At 55.1% G+C, this 24,328-nt stretch overlaps 2 protein-coding genes across 7 annotated transcripts in view; both read right to left on the bottom strand.

Annotated features, from left to right (window-relative positions):
- Positions 1-23,732, bottom strand: part of DHRSX (dehydrogenase/reductase X-linked) — a 152,827-nt gene extending 129,095 nt beyond the window's left edge. For 2 of the 3 annotated variants that reach the window (XM_028114960.2, XM_028114959.2), the window contains exon 1: positions 23,566-23,732. In XM_028114960.2, the coding sequence (XP_027970761.1) occupies positions 23,566-23,674 (109 nt within the window). In that variant the 5' untranslated portion in view covers positions 23,675-23,732. Of the gene's footprint in view, positions 1-21,244; positions 21,302-22,994; positions 23,012-23,565 lie in introns of those variants that run through there. The other variant, XM_028114961.2, reaches the window with a different exon arrangement.
- On the bottom strand, positions 14,201-23,656 carry ZBED1 (zinc finger BED-type containing 1). Of its 4 annotated transcripts, none has more exons than XM_028114954.2 (2): positions 23,566-23,656; positions 14,201-17,594 (listed from the first exon to the last, which is right to left on the bottom strand). In XM_028114954.2, exon 2 carries the CDS (start codon positions 17,539-17,541, stop codon positions 15,451-15,453), a length of 2,091 nt encoding a protein of 696 aa, XP_027970755.1. In that variant the 5' UTR covers positions 17,542-17,594; positions 23,566-23,656; the 3' UTR covers positions 14,201-15,450. The 4 variants fall into 4 exon arrangements, with proteins under 4 accessions (XP_027970755.1, XP_027970757.1, XP_027970756.1 ...); XM_028114956.2 differs by lacking the exon at positions 23,566-23,656 and adding an exon at positions 22,995-23,059; XM_028114955.2 differs by lacking the exon at positions 23,566-23,656 and adding an exon at positions 21,245-21,269.
- Positions 23,733-24,328: the final 596 nt, after the last annotated feature.

Here is a 24,328-nt window from a genome sequence, read left to right as displayed (position 1 = left end):
TAGATTTGAACCAGCCAGGAAGACTAAAAATCGTCTGCAGCTCTGCTGATCATAAGACCCCTCCCATGGACTCTGAGTGCAAATTCAGCTTTGAGCTTCCTAGCAGCCAAAGAGAAAAGGGAAACAATGTCAGAGATGGTTCTGAGCAGTTGACCCAGTGCCTCCCCCCAACACTGGCCTCAGATTGGCCTAAAACCCATGCTGTTTTATATCACAGGGCTTCAACACGGGCATCCCATCCAACAGAAATGCTCATCCATGATGGGAACCCTCCATGCTGGACCCTCGCCAGTGAGAGTGGGAACATGGCAGCCATCTGCCTCTGGATGAAACAGCTCTCACCTGTCCAAGCTCCGGGCTTGGTGCACACATGGCTGCCAAGGCATCCACGCCAGACTCGGACGCTGGCCTCCCCAGATGGCACCACAGACCGTAAGGGCCCATGCAGCACACCCATGCTGGGTCCCACCCCGTGTCCCCTCCATGGAGCTCAGTGCAGGGCTTGCAAAACCCCAGGCCAGGAGCAGAACGCAGAATGGGAGCTCCTACTGGAGACGCACTGCCAACACTTCCCAGCGCCTTCCAAGTCCTGAAAACGAGCACGCTTTCTTCTTTCTTTTCTCCCGAAACGTCCTGCATGCGCCTGTTGGGTTTCCTTACAAAGGAAGAGAAGCACGTCTGCCATTGTTCTATGAAGGCATGAGGGTTATTCTTCGTCAACTGAAGATACAGCATTGGAGGGCATTCTCGAACTAGGATGTGCACTCATGTGCATGGCGGATTACCGAGGATGCGAAGGCATGGGGCAGGTCAGAGACGCGTCTGTCCTGTGTGGATGGACAGACGGCATAAGCCCCTCCTGAATGCAGGGACTGCCCCAAAACGTGGAGGGTGCTGGGGAGGGGGCACTGAGAACATCTCCACAGGGACTTCAAAATTCCTCCTCCCAGAGAGGAGGCAGGAGGTGAGGACAGTCTGCATGCAGGCACACAGGGGTCCTGGGGAGACTCAGCTTGCTGCCAGAGGAGGGGCGCGGGGGTGAGAGCTGTGCGAGGCGGGGAAGGACCTGCAAGCATCGTGCAAAGGGGAGGTGAGGACACAAGGCCGGTGCAAGAGGAGGGAATGCTGAGGAAGCGTTTGGAAACAAGACTGAGGGCCGCTTGGCCCGATGGGCAGGAGAGACAGAGGCAGACAGGTGGTGGGCGGGGCCAGAGCTACCTGCTGTGGGCCCCCCCAAGGTGTCGGGGCTCATCCCTGCATGCCAGGGAGACCCCATCCCTGCTGACCTGCTACGTCCCCCTCCTGTAAGCCCAAATGTGTCCACCATCACCATGCACACCATGCTTTCCCGATAAATGCAGTGAACCTCTTGTTCTGCAACGTGCATCCCAATTCCTCCAGGACCAGCTCAAGAAGAATCCCCACCAGTCCGCACGTAGGATTTTTTCTTATACAAGCCCAAAGCCCTGCAGAGCCCCGCGGACAGCCAGTAACACCACTGGCCGCACCATTAGGAAACTGGTGGACGCAGACACGAAACCAAACGGCCCTCGGAAGACTGGTCTTGATCGCTCACCCTGCACATAGCTGCTGAGGCTCAGAGATGCTGAATCCTACACGTTTATACACACGTGCGCTGAAATGCACACATTACACGCGTCTCAGACGCGGGCTCCCAGTCTGCATCAGGTAAGGGCATCATGGGGAGGAAGAGAGGCTGCTCCATCCCAGATCCCGCATGAACACTGGGGTCTGCACCTGCTCCATCGGCATCCCAGAGCTTCCCATGCACACAGAAGGTTGAACAAGCCATGGCGGCTAAAACCCAAAGAGGAAAGGAGAAGGTACACCCAGTGCAAAGTGGGTGGAGAGACTCCCAGAGAAAGGCACTGGAGGGGAGGTCGAGGGACTCGGTTCTCTGGAATCCACCCATGCCAAGGGTGAGCCTACACGTCCTGATGTCTGGGGAGCACACTGGCTGTGGGCCAATCCCAGTCTCTCCCAGAGAGCTGATTTCCAAAGCAAGACGCCGACACCACCACCCCCCCCCCACCTGCCCAAGAGGGTCCAGGCGTCACACTATCAAGTCCCCAGTCCCCGGCCTTGCAGCTGCCTTTCCCTCCCGCCGAGCCCAGAACAACCATATTACAGGTGTGAACGTCACATCTTCTGGAATAGTTGATTTTATGTGTCTAGTCAGCTGGGCCACGGTGCCCAGATACGCACTCAAACATCATTCTGGGTGCTTCTGTGAAGCTGGGTCTTTTTATTTATTTATTTATTTATTTATTTTTTGGATGTGATTAACACTGAAATCGGCAGTTTGTGACTAAAGCAGATTCTCCTCTCTGGTATGGGTGGGCCTCGTCTAATCAGTTGATGGCGTTCGTAGCGCAAAGACTGATACCCCCTGAGCAAGAGTCCATTCCCCAGCAGATACCCTTCAGACTCAAATTGTAGGTCTGCCCTGGGTTTTCAGCATGCTGGTCCACCCTCCAGATTGTGGGTTTAACAAGTCTTCATAGTTGTATGAGCCAATTCCTTAAAATGATTAAAATTCAAAAAATATACATATGTGTGGGGGGGATGTATATACACCTATGTAGAGAGGTGATAGATATGTCATATATATTTGTTTATATATATATATATAAAGAGAGAGATGATCAATAAGATGGATGGATGGATAGAAGGATGGATGGATGAATAGATGATAGATGAGAGAGAGAGAGAGAGAGAGAGACTAACACTGGTTCCCCCCTGAGGACTCTCTCCTTGGCATGCAGACCCTGTGTTCTCCCTGTGTCCTTGCGTGGTTCTCCTTCTGTGCATGTCTGTGTGTTCTCATCCCCTCTTCTGATAAGGACCCCAGTCCTATGGGAGCAAGGCCCACCCTACTGACCTCATCTTAACTTGACCATCTGCAGAGACCCTATTTCCAAATAAGATCCCCTTCACAGGTACCAGGGGCTGAGACTTCAACGTATCTTTTTTGGGGAGGGCACAATTCAAACCCTAGAAATTGGTGCACATTCATGCACACAGCTGTGCAAGGACACCCCAGCCTGGCTAGCGGGGCTCCCTAGGAGCACAGGTGAGCCAGCCACTCTCCCCTCTCCTTTATCTCCCAGATGCTAGTCAGTTCCAGCCCAGATGCCTTCTATGCTTCCCCCCAAAACCCGGTTGCAAACAGAGACATGGGATCACTGTCCATCACCTTGCATGCCACCATCTGCCCTGCAGAGCAGCATCCATCACCAGCGAGTCCCACAGGCCGGCTCACCTCCGACGGGGATCAGAGGGAGCTGTGGGGAGGTGCAGCTGTAACCTGATCTGCACCACACCAGCTTGTACCGGGACAGCAGCTGCCCCAAACGCACAGTGAGGCCGCCCAGGGACAACGCTCAATGCCTGTTGCTTTCGTCCCCAAACCACCTAGTTCGGCAGCCTCACGGTCTAACGATGCACCTCCGATGTGTCTGGGGGGCAAGCCCACAACTCAGATAGCAAGGAAAGCAACCAGCACCTCCCAAGACTGCTTGGCAAAGGCAAGATGTTTGCAGGCTGTCCTGAGAAGGAGCTCCCGTCCTGAGCCCAGACTATGTTTAGAGCCCTCGTGGGTCATTTTTCTTTTTTAAGAACTCAGATGTGGAGGGTTGACCTCATGCCTCGGCGAAGGCCAACGTGTAGGGAAGCAGTAACATGACAGCTCTGTACATCCTCAGCTCACTGACCACAGCACAGGAAACAAGACACAGCCCCAGTAAAGATGTGAAATATTTAAAAACATTATTTAAATAATTTACATATTCAAACACTTGGACTATTTAAATATTGTTTAAATCATTTACAAATTCAAATATTCAGATAATTTAAATATTCAAACATCTGAAAGATTTAAAATTATTTAAATATTTGAATTATTTTTATTTTATTACTTATTCATTGATTATTTACTTAAATACTTCTATTTGAATAATTTAAATTTTCAAAGATTTGAGAGATTTTAAAATATTGTTTAAGGAATTTACAGATTGAAATCCTTGAAATATTAAGATTGTTTAAATCATTTACAGATTCAAATATTCAAATAATTAAATATTCAAATATTTGAAAGATATAAATTATCTGAATTATTTTTATTTATTATTATGTATCATTACATTTTGAACATTTGAATTATTTTTATTTATTATGTATTTATTACTTATTTAAATAATTTTATTTAAATAATTTAAGTTCTCAAATACTTGAAAGATTTAAAATATTGTTTAAATAATTTACAGATTCAAATACTTGAACTACTTAATATAGTTTTTAAATAATTTACATATTTTGCTACTTGAAAGATTTATAATATTGTTTAAATAATTTAAATACTCAGACACTTGAACTGTTTAAAATATTGCATAAATGATTTAAATATTTAAACATCTCAAATATTTAAAAATCCGATCATCAACACAGAGGGGAACGCGCTGGTGGCTGATTTTCAGTGGATGATCTCTCCACGACCATGTCTCTTCTTTTTTTTTTTTAAAGATTTTATTTATTCATTTGAGAGAGAGAGAATGAGAGAGAGAGAGCACGAGAGGGAGGAGGGTCCGAGGGAGAAGCAGACTCCCCGCCGAGCAGGGAGGCCCATGCGGGACTCGATCCCGGGACTCCAGGATCATGACCTGAGCCGAAGGCAGTCGCTTCACCGACTGAGCCACCCAGGCGCCCACGACCGTGTCTTTTCTAAGGACCATGCAGAATTCGTGCAGGGAGACGTCGGATAACGCAGAGAGCACATAAAGAAAAGGCTGCGTTCTAAAGAGTCGGACGTGCGTCAGGTAATATCAAAGGGCAAATGACAGAGTGCGGGGCGTAGAAGAAAGGGGGCATTCTTCACCCATAAAGGGTCTTGTGAAAGAACATGAACATCTACCCTCTTCCTCCCCCCAGAAGAGACAAAGAAAATGAACAAGGGACTCCTGGACAGTGAATCCAAACATTCACGTGTAAAACACTCTGCTGAAACACACTCCTTTAACGAAACACGATGGAGGTAAGGCAGGTGACTGGTGCTCATCCATCACAACAGCTGGGCCTGCCCCCACGCCCCCAGGATTGTTGGTCCCTGGGGGGAAAAAGTGCATGCTCGCACCAAAACGATTCGTTTGGCCCCAAGACTGTGTCTCTTCAGCAGAGGGGCTGCCGAGGGCCGTGCAAAGCGGGCGTGCGTGTGTGCGTGTTCTCTGCAGAGGGGCTGCCGAGGGCCGTGCAAAGCGGGCGTGCGTGTGTGCGTGTTCTCTGCAGAGGGGCTGCCGAGGGCCGTGCAAAGCGGGAGGGCGTGTGTGCGTGTTCTCTGCAGAGGGGCTGCCGAGGGCCGTGCAAAGCGGGCGGGCGTGTGTGCGTGTTCTCTGCAGAGGGGCTGCCGAGGGCCGTGCAAAGCGGGCGGGCGTGTGTGCGTGTTCTCTGCAGAGGGGCTGCCGAGGGCCGTGCAAAGCGGGCGGGCGTGTGTGCGTGTTCTCTGCAGAGGGGCTGCCGAGGGCCGTGCAAAGCGGGCGGGCGTGTGTGCGTGTTCTCTGCAGAGGGGCTGCCAAGGGCCGTGCAAAGCGGGCGTGCGTGTGTGCGTGTTCTCTGCAGAGGGGCTGCCGAGGGCCGTGCAAAGCGGGCGTGCGTGTGTGCCTATTCCCTTTGACCCGGCACCTCCGGTGCTGAGAACTGATGCCACGGACACACTCGCACGGGTACGCAAAGATGCTCGAACATAAAAGATGCAATGCCCACCTTGTTGACAAGACAAAGGTCTTCTGTGTGAATGCCGTTTTGGGCAAGAGTCTTTCCAGGTGTTCTTGCAAAAGAAAGCGTTATTGTTCTAGCAACGGGGAAGCAATTTTAAAAGGGTTGCATTGTGTGTGACTCCGTTTATGTGACATTCTTGAAATGATCGCATCATGCAAATGCAGAATGGATGAGCGGCTGGCCGTGGGTGAAGGATGGATGGAAGAAGGAAGGAGGTAGCGAAGCTATAGGAAGGGAGCATTTGGGAATCTGGTGGTGGCAAACGCACCCTGTGTTTTGACCATGAGGGGGGATTCACTACCCTCCACGTGCAAAGAGATCCCAGACTGCTCACCCCACCAACACACAGTTGGCTCCCCATGAAAACAAGAAATATGGAAAAAGAACAATGCATTGCCTCCCTGCTGACACATGCGTTGGGATCACATACTATATAGATTTGCAAGATGTTATCCCTGCGGGAAAATCAGGGAAAGGGTACACGAGATTTCTCCATATTCTTTCTCGCAACTGCACGGGAATTACAGTGATCTGCAAAAAGTCGAATGAGCTCGTGCCATATGATACAGTCTGCTTTTCAAAACACAAATTTAAAAACAAAGAAGTCTTTGCCGTCTTGGCTCCTGTCCCGTTGTGTTGGAAATGCCCGTGTGTTTTAGGGCTCCCACTGGAGCTGCTGTTAATGGCACGCCCTGGTCCTTTTCTCAAACGCTGAGGGCTGCACACACCTGCGTCCGTCTGCCGTCAAGACACAAGGTGGACGCCAGGGGCAGGTGTGGTGTGAACCCAGAGCATGGGCAGCAACACCAACTCTGTTCGGACGCTGATGGACGCTCCATGTTACCTGCCCGAGGCAGACCCGTGCGAGCCGTCTTAACTTCCTCGTGGACGCAGGAGGGTCTCACGTGCCTCCCATCCCCCGCCATTAAGTAAGATGTCCGCATTCCCCACTGGGAGCTGAGAATGGCACTCTGTAAAGCAAGCACCCGAAATGATGCTCAGCATCGTCCTCAAAAGGGAAACGCAAACTAAAGCCACAGGGAGACACTGCTTCAGGTCTGCTAGCATGGGTGTCATTTCGGGGGAAATAAGAACATCGCCGCGCAAAGGCTGACGAGCCGGGAGGCAAAATGGGACCATCCTGGGTGACCGGTGGGCATGGAAAATGCTTCGGGCACTTTCGAAGAGCAGCGGAGAAAGTACGTGGCCCGGCGATTCCACTCCTCGGCGTCCATCCATCCAGGAGACACGGAAGCAGGTGTCCACACACACACACACACACACACCTGCGGGGAGGCTCACAGCGGCATTATGCATGGGAGCCAGGGAGGTGTGAACAGCCCAGGTGCCCACCGCTGGGGTCCATCCGTGGATAGAACAGGACTCAGCTGTGAAAAGGAACAGAGCTCTAATAGCTGCTGCCCCGTGGATGGACCGCAAGGCCACGACGCTCCGGGACAGAAGCCACGCTCCCGAGCCCACAGAGGACGTGGATTCCGTTTCTGTGAAATATTCAGTACAGGAAAACAAAACAACCACCGCGTGGAGAACGTGCCCGTGAGCTTTCCGAAACTTTCTGCAAGCACCTCTGACATTAGACGTGCACAATGTCTCTCCAACTAATCTCCATAAGTGGGGCAGAAAATCCGATAATCGGTTCATACGCACTACGAGAAAGGGAATGACCTGGGGGTCAGGTCGGTCAAGCTTATATTAGAAACAGTGTTTAGGGGCACCTGCATGGTGCAGTCGGTTACGCGGCCGAGTCTTGAGTTCAACTCAGGTGGTGATCTCAGGCTCCAGGCTCAGCAGGGAATCCGCTTGAGATCCTCTCTCTCTGTCTGCCCCTCCCCACAGCTCTTTCTCCCTCAAATAAATAAATACATCTTTTAAAAAAAAAAAGCGTTTATAACGTGACAGTCAAGAAAGGGACCATCCAAACAAAGCCAGGTATTTTCTACACACATATCCTTGCATTCCAATAAACCATGAAGAAAGGATCCAAAGGAGAAAAGTAAGAGACAAACTAGTACGTAACATAGGATTGTGTTTGAAAGGTATTCATGTTAGAGGGCGCTAAATCAAAGCGTCACAGCAATATCGGGAAAAAAAAACATCCACCAGCAAAGGGGAGGTCAGACCGTTTTCTCACAAAGCCTTCAACTGATCGGACGAGGCCCACCTGCACTAGAGAGACTCATCTGCAGAATTCAAAGTGAAGGCATGGACGGTGGGCGCGGTGACCAAAGGCGATGCGTGTTTTGCATGACGTGGAGATGCTTGGCACTTGGGGCCCTACCACACGATGCAATAAAAGAGTTGCAGACATGTGCTCTCCAGCTGCGAAGGGGTCCAGCCCCATGTCCCTTACACATAAAGGATGTATGAGGGTTCTCCCAAGAAACACATCAAAAGACTATGTGGAGAGAGAGACAGAGATTTAATTTAAGGAACTGGTTCACGTAACTGCATAAATTTTAGTCTGTATTCTGCAGGGTCGACCAGCAGGCTGAGACCCAGGGACGAGCTAATGTTGCAGCAAGAGTCCAAAAGCCACCTGGAGACAGAATTTCCTCTTTGTCCGGAGAGGTCAGTCTGTTTGCTCACAAGCCTTCAAGCGATCGGACAAGGCCCACCAATCCAAGGGAAAAAGGGAAGATACAAACTAGTATGTACCGTAGGATTATGTTTGAAAGGCACTCATCTTGTAGAGCGATAAATCAAAGCGTCATAACAAGGTCAACAAAAAAATCACATCCACCAGCAAAGGGGAGGTCAATCTGTTTCTCACGAAGCTTTCAACTGATTGGACAAGGCCTACCGACCCTAGAGAGAGTCACCTGCTTTACTCAAAGACTACTGATTGCAGTGTTAACCTCATCTAGACATACTTTCCGAGCAACATCCAAACTAGTGTTTGACCACATGTGTGCACACATGGTCCAGCCAAGATGACGTAAAATTAACCATCACAACATACACATCATTCCATGCAACACAGGTGTAGACCGACAGCCATCACCCAGAAGCTTGGACCCCCTCCTACGTGAGTGAGCTCCTTCGTGAGCGAAGCCACTGCCTCGAGCAAGGACAACGGGGGGACCAGAGCGGTAATCCCCAAAAAAGCACTGGGCGGAAGCCAAGACCCAGACGCCCTGTGCACGGCAGGCTCCCTGGAAAGGGAGGACCTCCTTGTGGAGCACGCTGGTGGAGCAAAGCCTGAGGTCAGCAACAGAAATGGCAGGGACCCAGGTGGGGGACGGCCAGCTGAGCCAGAGAAGCGTGGATGATGCACCAACATGGTGCCACGGTCATGAGCGGAGGACCGGGTGTCCAGCACATACCAGCACATCTCGACACCATGATACACCAGCGCAGATGTCAGGCAAATAGGTCCTTGTGCCTTCAATGGTTGGCAGAAGAGGGAGAACTGGAGCCGGACGCTGGGCTGTCTGCCGCCCAACAAGCTTGCCTTCTGTGCTCATAAGCCTTCCGTCTCAGGGCCGCCGCCGTGAGGACCCGTGACCACCGCCTGGAGATCGACACACACCACCGTGCGGCAAAGGGAATGAGCTCACCACCCCGGCTGCATCGCAGAGGTGGTCTGAAATCAGGAGATGGGGGGGAGCGGGGCTGGAATTACTTCCCTAATGGACCAGCCCTCCCCAGACCCAGGCTCTTGGCCCAATCCCACGTGCACTGTGCAGGGACGAGCTCATGTTGCAGCGGGAACAAGCTCTGTGCTTCCTCCAAATGCTCAGTCTTGCCCCAGGAAAGCTGCTCCAGCATCCCGGGCTTGAAACGGGGCTCCCCGTGGACAGCTGACCAGAGAAACAACTCAGAGATCCAGCCAGCCCCGCACGCTGCCTCAAACAGCAGGAAGACAACACCGTCGGAAAACTGTTTTTCACACGTTCTGACCCCAAAGGGACCAGGGCATAATGTGCTCTCTTCGGAAAGATGATGCAGGTGACCTTCAGCAGGTGGATGGATGATGCGTAAGGTGCAGTCTGTTCAGGCAAGGGGAGTATTAGTCAGTGCTAAATAGAAATGATCTATCAAGCCGTGAGAAGGCACAAAGTTACCTTACGTGCATGCTGAGAAGGGAAGGGAGCCGGTCTGAAAAGGCTCCATCCTGTGTGATTCCGGCTCTAGGACATTCCAGAAAAGGCAAAACCGCGGAGACAGGAGAAAGATCAGTGGTCGGCCAGGGATGGGGGACGAGGGATGGGCAGGTGCAGCACTGAGGATTTTTAGGGAGGTGCCAGTCGTCTGCGCGACTCAATAATGATGCACACGTGTCATTGCACATGTCTGCAAACCCACAGTATGTACAACCCCAAGAAGAAGCCCTAACGTAAAGTATGCATGTGGGTGCTAATGATGTGTTTGTGCGAGTTCGTCGATTGTAGGAAACGTACCGTCTATGGGGCAGGTATGGATGCTGGGGAGGCTACGCATGTGTGTGGTCATGGGGGTACATGGGAAATTTCTGTATGTTCCCCTCAATGTTGCTACTGGACATATTTAATTGCATGCCGGATATGTTTTTATTTTAGGCTGGACCTAAAACCACTCTAAAAATAAAAAATAAAATCTATTAATTAAAAAACAAACATGATGTTGAGGAAGGGTGAACACCCACGGACACAGCCGTCTGGGGAGGGTCCCCGGTGGTGTGAGGATAAATGGGAAGAAGAAAACATGCCCCGTGTGGAAAACACAGAGGGTGTTTTCCGGGCGTGTTGTTGGTATTTCCAAGGAGCACCGTTGTGCAAGGAGGGTTTGCTCCCTACTGTGCGCTGAGAGCAAACCATGAGCACTATGGGAAAGCAGCGTGGTTCCTGGGGAGCGTGGATGGGGGATGTGACGGTTGGGACCCAGCCCAGCTGCACCCACTCAGGTACTTGTAGGAGCCAGCTCGAGTGAGGGTTCGTCACACATGGATTGAGGGAAGCTCAGAGAGCTGGTGACACATTCCTCCTGGGTGTGTCTGTCTGTGAGGGTGTTTCTGGAAGAGATGAGCATTGCATCTGGTGCAGAGTAAAGCCAAGGGCCTTCTGCACTGTGGGTGGGCCTCGTCTAATCAGTTGACGGTCTGAAAAGCATCAGAGAACGTGCAGGAAGGGGGAGAACGCGTCACACGAGCTATGGGTTCTGTTTCTCTACACATCCCTGACTCACACAGCCTGCATAACACCCTAGAAAGGAGCGGCTTTAAAACGACACACGTTTACTTCTCGAGGTCCTGGAGGCTGGAAGTGGGAGATCCAGGTGCCCGCTGGTTCAGTGTCTGGTGAAAACCCACCCCCTGGTTTGTCAACGGCCACCTTTTTGCTCTGACCTCACATGATGAAGAGACAGAGCTCCAGCATCTCTCCAGACTCCTTTCTTCCACGACCATCACTCCCTGCTCTGCCCGCCACGACCCCGACTGTGTATCTGCACCTCCTGTCCAACCACGTGTCCAGGCCTAATGCGTTCAAACTCCTTACTGGGGTGGCCAGGAAAAGACAAGGCCAGGGAGGGGCTCAGCCAGCCTGCCACCCACACCCTCGCCAGCCCCTCCAAGGGGGTGTCCTTCATGCTGGACACCAGCCAGGCAGCCTGTTTTGGCTCAGATGCCTGCACCCTGGTGTCTTTGCCCTGCCTGGACCTCCCCGTGTGTGGCCCTCTGGAGAACCCCTCTCCAGGCTCACAGCCCAGCCTGTAAGGAACAGGCTCCTCTTTGGGGAAGTCCCAAGGCAGCCAACATCCACTCTGCCCATCCCCTGCAGGGCCCTGCCTTAGTGTCCCCTGCAGGTGGCTGACATTGCAGTCTGCTGACCTGACCCTAATGTCTTATCTCCCTAGCCAAATGTGTGTGAAGGGTTGGGAGCCATGCCAGCCTAGGAGGCAGGGGACCAGGCACTGAGTGCAGATGGATGCTCTACCCACCTCCCCTGGCACAGAAGCTTGAAAGGTCCAGTCCTTGGACGTTCCCTGTGACCTGGGGAGGCTTGACTGTAGGAATCACATGGTTCCTTCCAGAATGATTTAGAAAGTGAGCAAAACTGCAAATCCGCGACACATCAATTGATGACAGCTGTCCCATAAGGAAACATCATCAACCCATTAAATGTCATGGAGGTAGAATAAAAGTCACTCAATGCACCTTCAGTTTAACCACAAAACTATAGGATGGATGGATGGATGGATGGATGGATGGATGGATGGATGGATGAGTGGATGGATGGATCAATGGATGGTTGGATTGACAAATAATAGATACATGATAGAAAACACATAGAAACATAGATAATCGATAGGCAGGTAGAATATACAATAGACCATAGACACATAGAGGACACAGACAGGAGCTATATGGCATCCATTCCACACAGGCACGGAATCACAAGGCTTACCACGTATGTAACCTGTTAGCCAGGGACAGAATCACAGTGAAATTTCAAGATGCCCACAAAGCACAGTGCTGATGTCCCCAGTACTGTGCACGAGGCACCATCTTTCCTTGCCTGCTGCACAGTCAACGGGTTCTTTCCGGGAAAACCCAGCCATGAGCTACCTAGGAAGAAAAGCCTCCTCAAGTACCATCTCCCAGAACCTCTGAGATGAGAAGCAAGGGTGCCATTCACCCCACAATAAACTCTCGGGAAGTGCCCTGCTTCAGAGACAGGTTCTAACAGAGAACAGGACAGCCCATTCCCGCCAAGAAGCCCCCCCCCCCCCAGCACAGGTCATCTGCCACCTGCGAAACGCACACCTTGTCTCATGTCTCCACGAGAATGCAGCACGTCTGGAACAATCAAGAAGCCGAACTGCCCTGGAATCAGGAGGCTGGACAAGCATCTGGAGCTTGCCTATCACCAGAGGTCTGACTGCCGAGCAGATATTCTGAGAATCCTCCCAGAATAACGAAGGCCAACATCCCCAACCAAGGGGCTGCACAGAGTCCCCCAACCTTGGAGAAACAGACTACAGGGTCCTGACATGCAGGGGCACCCAGGGAACCCAGGAATGATGCAGGTTTGGAATCACGGATCCCATGGGGGAGGCTGGGTCTGTGTTTCTGGCAAGCAGATCTGGTCTACACGGCGGCTACAGCCCATGTCCTGGGAAGCAGGATGTGGGCACAGGATTACGTCAGACGTCTGAGATGCCCATGTGCTAACAGGATGGGGCTGCTGTGCGTGCCTCGGGACCTCCGAAGGAGGATGGCAGGCTTCATGCGACCGTTGTGCTAAACCCTATACGAGTCTCATGTTTGCAAATGGCTGGAGCAACGTCGGAAGGACAGGAACATTGCGGGGAAGACGCGACACGGGGATTGGGGCCTGGAGCACGCCACCTGGCGCCCATGCCGTGCGCAGATCTACGGGACCACAGCCACACCCTGATGGGACCGCGTACTCCACAAAGCCACAAATACCTCCTTCCTCAGGGACAACGGGAGCCGGATCTGCCCTGGGTCCTGAGAGCCACCGTCACACAGACCAATGCTGAGCGGGAATGAGCCTCTACGGCGCCCAAGAACCAACTCGGGAAGGCCCCCCGGATTAACCCCCCAACAACAACAACAACAAAAACCCAGCTCAGACTTAGGGCTTTAGAGTAAGACGTGAGCATAAATCCCACACAGACGCACACCTGTGAGGAAGCTGAGTGGGGGGGGGGGGGGGTGCGGACCCAGAGAGGAGAATGCGTGCCGCCAGGGGCTGTACGTGTAGCACCCATGCTCGAGGATGGGCACAGCTGGTGCCCATTACCAGACACAGCCAAGGACGTGCTCCCCGGGGACCACCGGACATTGGCCACATTCGACGTCAGTCCCTGTGGCCGAAAGTGGCCCCATCTTAACTCCACGTGTGTGTGAAATGGAAATATTTAGTTAGCCCCAACCCAGCAACACGGCGGCCAATTCCCTGCAGGAAGAGAAGGCTGCGACGGTGCAGGTCAACGTGCCTTGTCCATTTGTCTGTCCGTGTGGTGCCTTGTTTTGTTAAGAGGAGGCAGGACAGGCTGGGCAACAGTCAACTGTACAAATGAAAGGTCCACGCTCACCACTCAGAAAGGCTGGGGCTCATAAAACCATTCGCTGAAGACAAGCCAGTGAAGGAAAATGCAAAAGGCCTGCTCCTGGGCAGCACGTCACCAAGCGGCAGGAAAATGCAAAAGGCCCCCCGCCAGACAGCCCATCACCAAGTGGTGGCTTTATTCACATAGAATTTGGGTTGCACAAATACCTAGAATGGATCAGACTCTTTGTCATTTGCAAGGACCCCAGGACAAAGCACCATGGACTCATTCTTTGTGGCCCGGAAACCTCTTTCAAGAAAGAAACAAAAGCCCCTCCCCCCCACCCCGTTACTGGAGAGCTTCTGTCACAATGAACACACATCAGACAAATAAATTAGGAGCTCATCTGTTTCTTGGGTTTATTGAACAAGAGTCAAATTTGAAAGCGTTAAATAAGAAGAAAAAAAAAAAGCATCCATCCCATGAGGAAGGCTCAAACCCAGTCGGATGCGTCAAGATACAAGTTCCTCCTCTCATCAACACCAGCGGGGGAGGGGTCACCCTCCCGAGGAAAGGGACATATCCGCCTCCTTAAACGTCCATGACGCTCTCGGAGGTGCTCAGCCACACAGAACGTCGCCAGCGTCTCGGGTTTCTGCGAACAGCCGGAACGACCCCGAAATCAAGGCCAAAATGTCCCATGGTCCGTTTTTTAAAAAAATCAGCGGGCCCCCGCGGTGCGGTGTTGAAAAGACAAAACGCAAGCGTCCGTGGCCCCGTGGAGAAATTGAAATCACCCTCGGCACACTTGGGCCCCTGGTAATTTTGGAAAGCGGGGCTCCCGAGGGCGGGGGGCCTGGTGGTCATCTTGGGGAAAGGGCCCCTTTTAAGCATGAGACACGTGCGCACACCCATGCGCACGGATAGGACCCAAGCGCCTCAGGGTCACCAGGACCATGTGCACAGAGCGAAATGCAGCGAGGCGACAAAAGGCAGAAGACACAGCGCGTCCACTACTTTGCCTGCGTTGTCCCCACGGCCCGCACCCTATTGCTCTTTTCATGCTTTGCACCAAACCCAAAGCTTGTGCGTCTCCCGCACGGGGCGCGAGGGCCGGAGAGGGGTGTCCCCGGCCGTGCCAAAGGCAAAGTGTGTGCTTCCGCTGGGCAGTAAACACGAGCTCCTGTGCGCAACAGGTCCGGGAAGGCCTAGCGAAGGCGTGTGGGCCGGGAAGGATGTGGGAGTTTGGATGTTTTTCTGGGGTTTATCGCAAACCATCCCGCGGAGAACAGGACGGCCTTGGGGGTGGAATTAATTTATGTAGGAAGCGAACGGGGCTCCCTCCCTCCGACCGTCCGTCCCTGCTGGCTGCGCGCTGCTCCCGGAGTTCGTTATCTGCAACCAGCAGCCAGCAGGTGCGCGTGGGGACTTCTAGAACTTTCTCTGTCGATTTCTGCCACTTTGCGACGATGAGACTGGGCTCCCCGAAGAAAGACGCGCACAGCAGCCCCATGTTTCCCTCCTGTGCCTTTGCTCTCCTCGGCCCGGCCACCCACGCACACGCACACGCAGGCAGTGGGTATTCACAGCGGAACATCCGCGGGGTCCAGCGCCACGGCGACCCCACCCCCACCCCGCCGGCACCTACACGAAGCCGCCGTCCCTGATGCCAAAGAAGCCGGCGTGCACGGCATCCCCTAGGGGGAACACCTGCTCGTGGTCCAGGCCCCATTCGCCCTCGTCCTCGTCCTCGGGCTCGGCCTCGGTGCCGCTGCGCGCGTTCTCGTACAGGAAGATCTGCTCGTCCACGTGCGCCGGCGCCAGTCGGTTCCTCTTGGCGCTGACCACGTTGGCGGAGGAGCCAAAGAGTCGCTCCGGGAAGACGCGCGTGGCCGCCACGCACCAGTATTTCTGCAGCACCTTGGGCAGCACGGGGAAGAGCGCCAGGCGGTCGGACCACCACTTGAGGGGGTCCTCGTTGAGGCCCAGCACCTTCTGCGACTTGAAGTTGCTCAGCTCCTCCACCACCTGCGCGTGCCACTCCTCCTGGTCCTCCACGCCCCCCGTCTGGCAGAAGATCTCGGCCAGCATGCTGTTGATGACGCTGGTGGGCGGCGGCGTGGACGCCAGCACCAGCTTTTTCACCGGGGGCTCCTCGGGCAGCGCGTACATCTTGTCCTCCGCCGTCCGGTAGCCCCCGCCAGCGTCCTTGACCTTGTCCAGCAGGCCCTTGGCCTCCTCCACCACCCTGTTCTCCACCTGCTGCCTCTCGAAGGCAGACAGGAAGGGCAGGCGCTTGTAGCGCGGGTCCAGGAAGGTGGCCACGTTGAGGAACATGTCGATCTCGGGCGCCTCCTGGTAGGTCTTGGACAGCTCCTTGGCGATGACCTCCTTGGCCATGCTGAGCTCCTTGCAGTCGGTCTCCTTGATGTTGAGCGTGGTGTTGAGCAGCATGTGCAGCAGGGGCTTCACCATGCTGATGGTGGGGTACTTGGAGGCGGAGAGCATGTCGGCCACCTGCTTGAAGGGCTGCAGCAGCTCCACCAGCCCCGCGATGGTGGCCCACTCGGCGGCCTCCAGCATCAGGTGGTGGTTGTTGCTGTCCTCTACCAGCACGCCCGCGATGACAAACTGCTGCTCCTTGAGGCGCTGCAGCATGGCCAGCGTGCTGCCCCACCAGGACACGCGGTTGCTCACCAACATGCAGTGCGCCATGTTCTGCTGCTTCTGCTTCTCATACAGCATGTACATGGCCACGGTCGACTGCTGGAAGTACTCCACCAGCTTGCGGCAGCGGGCCAACAGCCCGGCAAGCTTGGGCAGCTGCAGGGCCTGCTGGATGCCCGCGTTGAACGTGTGCCCCAGGCAGGGCATCTGCACCGAGATGTCCAGCAGGGAGCACGCCTTCACGATGTCCTTGCCACAGTCCGTGGTGGCCCCGAACACCTTGGCGCTGATGCCCCACTCGATGAAGGCCTCGTACAGGACCCTGGTGATGGACTCGGCCGTGTTGTCCTCGGGGACCTCGAAGGTCTTCAGGCAGCGGGAGCCCACGGACAGGCAGCCGGGGGCCCCACCGCCCAGGAAGTGGGCGGCCAGCGTGACATAGGCACGGTTCTGGTTCTCGCTCCTCCACATGTCCGTGGAGATGCCGCACCAGGATGCGTCGCTGAGCTCCTTGAGGACGGCCTCACGCACAGCGCCGTACTTCTCGGGGATGGCCTTGCTGCAGAGGAATTTCCTGCTGGGCAGCTCGTACCGGGGGTCGGCCGTCTTCAGCAGCACCTTGAACGTGGGCTCGTCCACGATGGACGCGGGGTACAGGCCCTCACAGATGAGGCCGATGACAGCGGCCGTGAGCTCCTGCTGCCGCTTGCTCTCGTGGCCGTGGCCAGCCTTGGCGGCCAGCGTGTCCGGTGGGGTCAGCTGCGACGCCTCGGGCTTCAGCTTGGAGAAGGCGGTGGCGAAGGCCTCACGCATCTGCTCCGTGTTGCTCTTGACGAACTCACAGAACTCGTCGGGGTGATTCTTCTCCAGGTGATAGGAGAGGTTGGAGGTGTTGCCGGAGTAGGCGATCTGGGCCATGCAGATGCGACAGTAGATCTTCTTCCACTGCAGGATGCAGCCCTCGGCGTTGGTGTCGAAGCCAAAGTACTTCCATACTTTGCTCTTGGCGCGTGGGTGGGCCACTAACTTGAGGTCTGTCTGGGACGGGTCCAGGCCTTTCGCCTCCATGGCTTCTGCGCCGCGGCCCGCCTGCGGGGCCTCCACTCATTCCTGCGCACCTGCTGAGAAGCAGCAAGACAAACACAGCGTGAGAAGGGGCCCAGGCACAGGAGGGGGGGTGCCCTGCGAGGAGCGAGCGCACGCCACACGCTGAAGCAGCTCTGTCTCCAAGCCACGGGGCAGAGGGACCCCACGGGGCCACCTTTCCGAGTGCGCGTGGCTTTGGCAAAGCGGAGGGTGCACTCTGACAGGTGAGCGCCTCTTCCCTGCAGGTCACTCCTATGCGCAGTGTGCGCAGCAACTCCACGCGTCTGAAAACGTGCGCATCTGCGCTCTTACGGGCACAAGGACTCCACGCGTCTGAAAAACGTGCGTATCTGCGCTCCTATGGGCGCAAGGACTCCACGCGCCTGAAAAACGTGCGTATCTGCGCTCCTATGTGCACATGTGCGCTCCTACGTGCACAGTGGCTGCAAACATGCGCATCTTTGAGTTTCTCGGTCCTTAGAGCACCTGGCCCATCTCGGCTGTTTACTGTTTCCTGTGCTAGGCGGTCCACCAACCCAGCACCAGCCAGGCAGGGTCACTTTTGGGGTGAACGAGCTGCTGGCTGCGTGCGGAAGCCCACGTGCCCCAGCACGGGCGCCAGCCCAGGAGGAACCACCGTCACCACCAGCACCTCTGGCCTCCTTGTCAGCAAGAATGTGAGGCACCACAGAACCCGAGGTTTGTCACGGGCATCCAAGAAGCAAAAACAGGATTTTAATTTGGACAGTCTTTAAGTTGGCTAAGAAGCATGGCTACTTTTGTTTTGTTTTTCCCCAAATTTTACGTTTTAAAATGACGCCTTTTGGAACGTGGCATGCAGTCCTTTTATCTTTGGCACATCCATCATCGGTCACCTTAGTGGGGCGGTAATGGACATCTTGATCCCTGGAGCTTCTCAAAATGCCCACCGTGGGCAATCATACCTGTACGCACAGATATACATTTGCTGTGCACGGGTTTCAGCATCACCAGGCTCTCGGAGGGGAGGCTTTGTCGACCCAGAAGCCAGCCCCGAGGGCTCCCGTTGTCCCTGATGCCCCCACGTTGGGTCCCTCGGAGCCGCCAGTCTGGGCAGAGACTCCCCAGAATGGCAGCTGAGTTCTGTTCAAAGGTGTCTGTTAACTCTGCAACTTTTCAACCCGCTGTACAGTGCTCGGGGGGTTAAATGACAAACTGCACCAACCAGGCATTTTCTGAGTATCGGGAATATGTTCAGAGCAAAGTCTCCATGTCTACAGGGGATCGCAGAGTGGCCCCCACTGGAATTCAGGTACTCCCAGAACCTGTGAATGGAACCTTATTTGAAACAGGACCCAGGTGTGTTAAGTCAAGGATCATAAGGTCATGGGAAGGATGTGGCCACAAGCCAGGAGCCCCCAGAAGCTGGTAAAAAAGGGGGAAGGACCCTTTCCTGGTGCCTCGGGAGGGATCGTGACCATGTGCCACCCGGATCTCAGCGGTCCTGCCCTGCCTGGATCTCAGACTCTGGTGTCCAGAGCTGGGAAAGGATGAATTTTTGAGCTTTTAAGCCAGTGGGTACTAGGGTAAGGCTGACCCAGGGCATTCTTTAGACTAGGGTCAAACCTTAAAAGATACTGAGTGTCAGCCTCATGCCCAAAATGCCCCCCATGTCCTCACAGACAGCCACACCCCACCACACTGGCCTTCATGAGGCTTTTCAGGAAGACATCACAATAGGCCCGATTAATGGGGCATTATGGTACCTGGGCTGGTTGGAGGACACTGTTCTGTGGGCAACTGTACGTAGGAAGGAAAGAGACGAGGCCCAGGATCTGCAGGACAGGTGGAGGGAATCCAACACAGCCATGGCTTGCGGAAAGAGGAGACCCCAAGCTGCACGTTCTGCAGTCCAGTCAGGATCGCGCACCTGGACAAGGAACGGCCGTCGAGGGACCGGGGAAGGAACCAAAGCGCTGCATGCTGGCTCTGGAGTATGAGCGGGTCCATCCTACCCCGGCAGCACAATTCGGCGGTATCAGGTCTTCCTATGGCATTATTATCACGGTTTTAATAATTATCACTAATTTAGCTGAACGAGGTCACGAGACCCTGAGCTACATGCCACACACACAAGAAACAAGGAATCCCCAACTAAACGGATTCTTATGGAGGCACCACTGGCTGGGCCTTGCTCTCCTTGGGTGCACACTTACGTCAGGATCTCTGGGGGCCCCCAGGAAAGCAGGCGACGAGCAGGGGATGTTTCCGGCGAGCCCCTGGAAGGCCCCTGGGCAGGGCTGCCTGCCGCCACCATCTGTACCGCTCGGCCCACAATGGCGTTGGTCACAGTCACCAGTAAAGGTTTCTTCAAGGCAGGCTTTCTCCGCTCATCCTTGGCAGGTGGTTCAGGCACCTCTGGGGGACAGTCTCCAAGCCCCTCCCCGGGGGTCCTGAGAGGTCCTGCCTTTTGCACGAGAAAAGCCGGTTTTCTCCCACACTGCCACCCCAACAGCGCGTCCCGGGGGTGGGGGGCAGACGCAGCAGGACGGAGAGCCAGCTGCCTTCCCCACAGCCTGGAGCTCAAGAGGCCAGCAAACACGGACCAGGGGGCCACGGCGCCCACTAGCCTACTCTGTGTCTTGGAGAATGGAGTTGTTCAGAGTCTGAAAAACCCGTATCACTGGTAGTTACAGGCAACTGGCTTGTCTTTGTTATTTTAAACACGATCTTAAACTCGTTTTTAAATTTCTGCTTTAATTCCTAGCAGGCAAAACCTGCCTAAACAAACGCTCTTTTGGGGTCCTCCTTTTATTTGGAGAGGAAAGGGACCCTAAATCATGATGTTCAAATGCCCAGGTTTCACCTCCCTGGAGCCATGGTCCGTGTCCACGTGTGCACAAAAGCAACAAGAATTCACTTTCTGTGGATAGGTGTTTTAACCCCCTGTAGTCTGGAAACTAAGAGCCCTCCCAAAATAGCTCGGTAAGTGGGCTGGTTGACATAGTTTGCAGTGGGTATGGCCTCCAAAGGTTCAGCACGTACAAGTGAGTCCACTTTCCGTACCAAGAAGCCTGCTTACTTCTAACGGAATTTTTAAGATTTTATTTATTTGAGAGCGAGAGAGAGAGCACGAGCACCAGCAGGGGCTGAGCAGGGAGCCCAACGCGGGGCTCGATCCCAGGACCCCGGGATCATGACCCGAGCCGAAGGCAGACGCTTAACGACTGAGCCACCCAGGCGCCCCCCCCAACAGAATTTTTAAGGGAAACTCTGTACAATATCAGAACTAGAAAAAAACACATCAAGTAGACCTTGTCTCCTTTTCAAAACGCACCGATGCATGGAGACATTTAATTTCCAACAGATAACCCCTTTGTTGGTCCTGCACATGTGACCACATGTCTACAGAACACAGCAACTTGGAGCAACTTTTAGGCCAGTTTTGGGGTGACATTCGGATACGAAACGCGGTTAGTTAAATCATGTATTTTAAGATGTGATGAACAGACACACCTCACCGTGTGGGCCACCTGGACAGTCTTCAGAAGACAGAGAATCTGCAAACCAGACCATCAATCCTGAGTCTGTAAATGGTCTTGCTTTTGGATAAATGTTAAGAAATTAGGACATCTTAACATTCAGGACAACTGCACTCTTATCTCTTCCTTTCTTCCTACAACCTAAGTGACCCCAGACATCATACCTGCCACATGCATTCCCCTTCCCGAAAAGGTCCAAGCCCATCTTCCTGGTCACAGTGCTCAGAGAAAAAAAAAAAAAAAAAAAAAAAAGTCAAGTTACTCCCAACCGGAAATGGGAACTGGGTCTTTGTTACTGTTTAGCTCCAGGCCCAGGGCAAAGTTCAGTGGCTCTCGTCCAAACACCCAGTGCAGCGAGGAGCTGATCAGAAAAGCTTTAAAAGGCAAAGCAGTGGGTTTGCCGCTTGGGATGTGGGCCACCAGCAGACCCAGGGCGGGGACGTGCTCCCACCAGTATATCTAAAGTCATTTCTAAGATGACAGACAGGCTGGGGCTCGTGGAGGGCCAGAAAGCAAACGTTCATCCTTCTATATAAGGATCCTCTTCTGGAACACACAGTCTGGCAGGCACGTGACTTCACAAGTACTTTGTATTTCCACAATTTTGTTTGTTTTAAATCAACAGGTAGAAAGAACAGGGCCAGCCAGCCATGTCGACACACCACAAACAAGTTTTGCAAACACGCGTTTTGGTGTGCCCGTGCAGGGACACCACCTCCAAGGCTAAATTCCTTTCCCAGATTGACCGGGGAGCTCCCGGAACGGGGCTCCTAGGCAGGTGACAAAACCCGGCTCAGAGCGACATCGCGGGGTTACGTGTAAGTGACAGTGCTCCACGGGTTTTGACTGCTTTCTCATCGTCCCTCAGTATACAAGCTAACTGAAAAGGCCACGTGTTGACTTCCCTGTCCCTAAGCCCCTCCAAGCTTGCTGGTTCTTACTCACCCGGCATTCACTTCTAATGTACATAAATATGTTAAAAAAAAACAAACAAACAAATTCCAGTGTTATCAGACAAGTTAAAGGCTTGCTCAAGTAAAACAAAGATTCATTTCCCTGGGTGGAGGCTTCTGGGGGGGGGGGCGGGGAGCTCACTGAAAAATGTGTTCTTCCTACTCAGAGCTGAGGTTCTCCAAGTGTGGCCCAAAGGGGCCCCCCCTCCCACCGTTAGTGGGTAGCCAGAGGAATTCAAAAGCACAGTTGATGCTGAAACCACGTGAGGGTTGCCACACACTGAAAAACCCGCTTATAACTTTTGACGGCCCCCAAAACATAGCTGCGAAAAGCCCACAGTTGTCCAGAAGACTTACGGGGCATTTGCCCGATATTTTGTGTATTATAAGCACTGGATGCTCTATTCTTACAATGAAGGAAGCTGGACAGGAGGAAATGTGAGGAAGAAAATTCTAAGGGCACTTATGGGATCCTGCAGTGCGTCTGCCAAAACAAACAAACAAAAAAAAGAAAGAAGAGAGACATGTAAGTGAAGGTGGGCACTTCAAACCAGTGTTGTTCAAAGGTCAACTGTATTTTGGCAAGGATAGGTGGTACGTGTGTGGCTCATCTCAGGAGAGTTTGCAGAGGCTAGCCGACCTTCCCAGCACACTCTCTAATTGCAGAAGTACAGCTGAGAGTAGGGGTCTCCTCTTAGGCCGTGCAGGAACGAGCTTAGCAGCTACAAGGGAGCACCCCACCCCAGTTCCCACTGAATACTTTGTTTTGGAAAATACTGATTTGGTACCTAAAAATAAACTGCCATTTCTGCGCCCACAGACCAGGGCTCTTGTAATTCCCTGTGCAGCCGTGCACACAGAAAGGCCTCTCGGATTCTGGCTTTGCAGCCCCGGAGCATGTGTCTACGGAGAGCCAGGGCGCGCATCCACACGAGCACGCTGGAGGTCCCGCCGTGCTTACCAGAGCTTGAGCGGGTCCTGACCCGAAGGCCCGGGGAGTGCGCGGCGGTGTTCCGGGCAGGGGGACGGAGTTGGCCCCCGGCGGGCAGCGCTCCACCGCTCGCACCGGCCGGCTCCCCAGTGCCCCGGCCGCGCGCTGGGCCCCGCGGCGCCGCGGCCAGGCCTTCCGGGAAGGCCAATGCCGCCTGATCCTGGGCTGGGGGGGAAGGAGGGGCCTCCGCGGCGTCGCGCTCCCGGCCTGCGCGCGGCCTCCGCACGACCCCCGCCGGCGTACATATAGCCGCCCGAGGTCGAGCGCGCGCGCGCGGGCCCGGCCGTGACCCGGGAGGCGGGGGTCGCGGGCTTCCGGGAGACCCCGGCCCCGGGGCAGGCACGAGCGAGCAGCCGGGGCGCGCGCGCACGAGAGGCACCCGGGGCGCGCTTGGCCTCCACAACCCCCGCCCGCGCCCCCCCGCCCCGGGTCCCGCCGAGCGGGGAGCGCGCCTCCGGCCCGGTGTCGCCAACGCCCCCGCCGCCCCCCGCCGCCTCGGCCCGCCCGCAGCCCCCCGCCCGCGCGCCCGCGCCCTGCTGACCTGGCTCCGCGAAGCCCCCGCGGCAGCGCCGCAGCAGCTGCGCCAGGACCACCGCCGCGCCCGCAGCGTAGACCCGCAGGGCCGCCCGAGCCGCAGACAAAGGCGACATGGCTGCCCGGCCGCCGCTTCCGCGCCGCCCGCCGCCGCCCGCCCCCGGGACCCGGCGCGACACCGGCCGGCGGAAACGCGCCCGCGCGGCCCGCCCTCCGCGCCCGCCCGCCCCGGGCCCGGAGCCAGGACCCCGCCCGGGGACCCCTTCCCGACCCCGCCCCGACCCCCGGACCCTCCCCGGGGACCCCTCCCCGACCCCGCCCAAACCCCCGAAACCCCTCCCCGACCCCGGGAACCTGCCCAGGGACCCTCCGCGATCCCGCCCAGACCCCCGGAAGCCCTCCCAGAACCCGGACCCCGCCCCGGGACCTCTCCCCGACCCCGCCCAGATCCCCGGAACCCCTCCCGGAACCCGGAACCCGCCCGGGGACCCCTCCCCGACCCCGCCCAGACCTTGAACCCTGCCCGAGGAACCCCAGACCCCGCCCGGACACCCGGAACCCCTCCCGAAACCGGGACCCTTCCCCGGGACCCCTCCCCGACCCCGCCCAGACCCCCGGAACCCCGCCCCGACCCCCGGTCCCTGCCTGGGGACCCCCTCCCCCACCCCGCCCAGACCCTGGAACCCCTCCCGGACCCCAGACCCCGGAACCCCTCCTGGAACCGGGGACCCCTCCCCGACCCCGCCCAGACCTTAGACCCCGCCTCGGGA

The sequence above is a fragment of the Eumetopias jubatus genome, unplaced genomic scaffold (assembly GCF_037043125.1).
Source record: "Eumetopias jubatus isolate StellerSeaLion01/CBP00866 unplaced genomic scaffold, mEumJub1_p1.0 scaffold_11, whole genome shotgun sequence".
NCBI lineage: Eukaryota > Metazoa > Chordata > Mammalia > Carnivora > Otariidae > Eumetopias > Eumetopias jubatus.
Note: the sequence above shows the minus strand (reverse complement) of the source record. Positions and strands in the feature narration are given on the sequence as shown.

Coding starts and splice junctions, on each gene's coding strand:
- ZBED1 (XM_028114954.2), bottom strand. CDS start 17,541: ATGGAGGCGAAAGGCCTGGACCCGTCCCAGACAGACCTCAAGTTAGTG.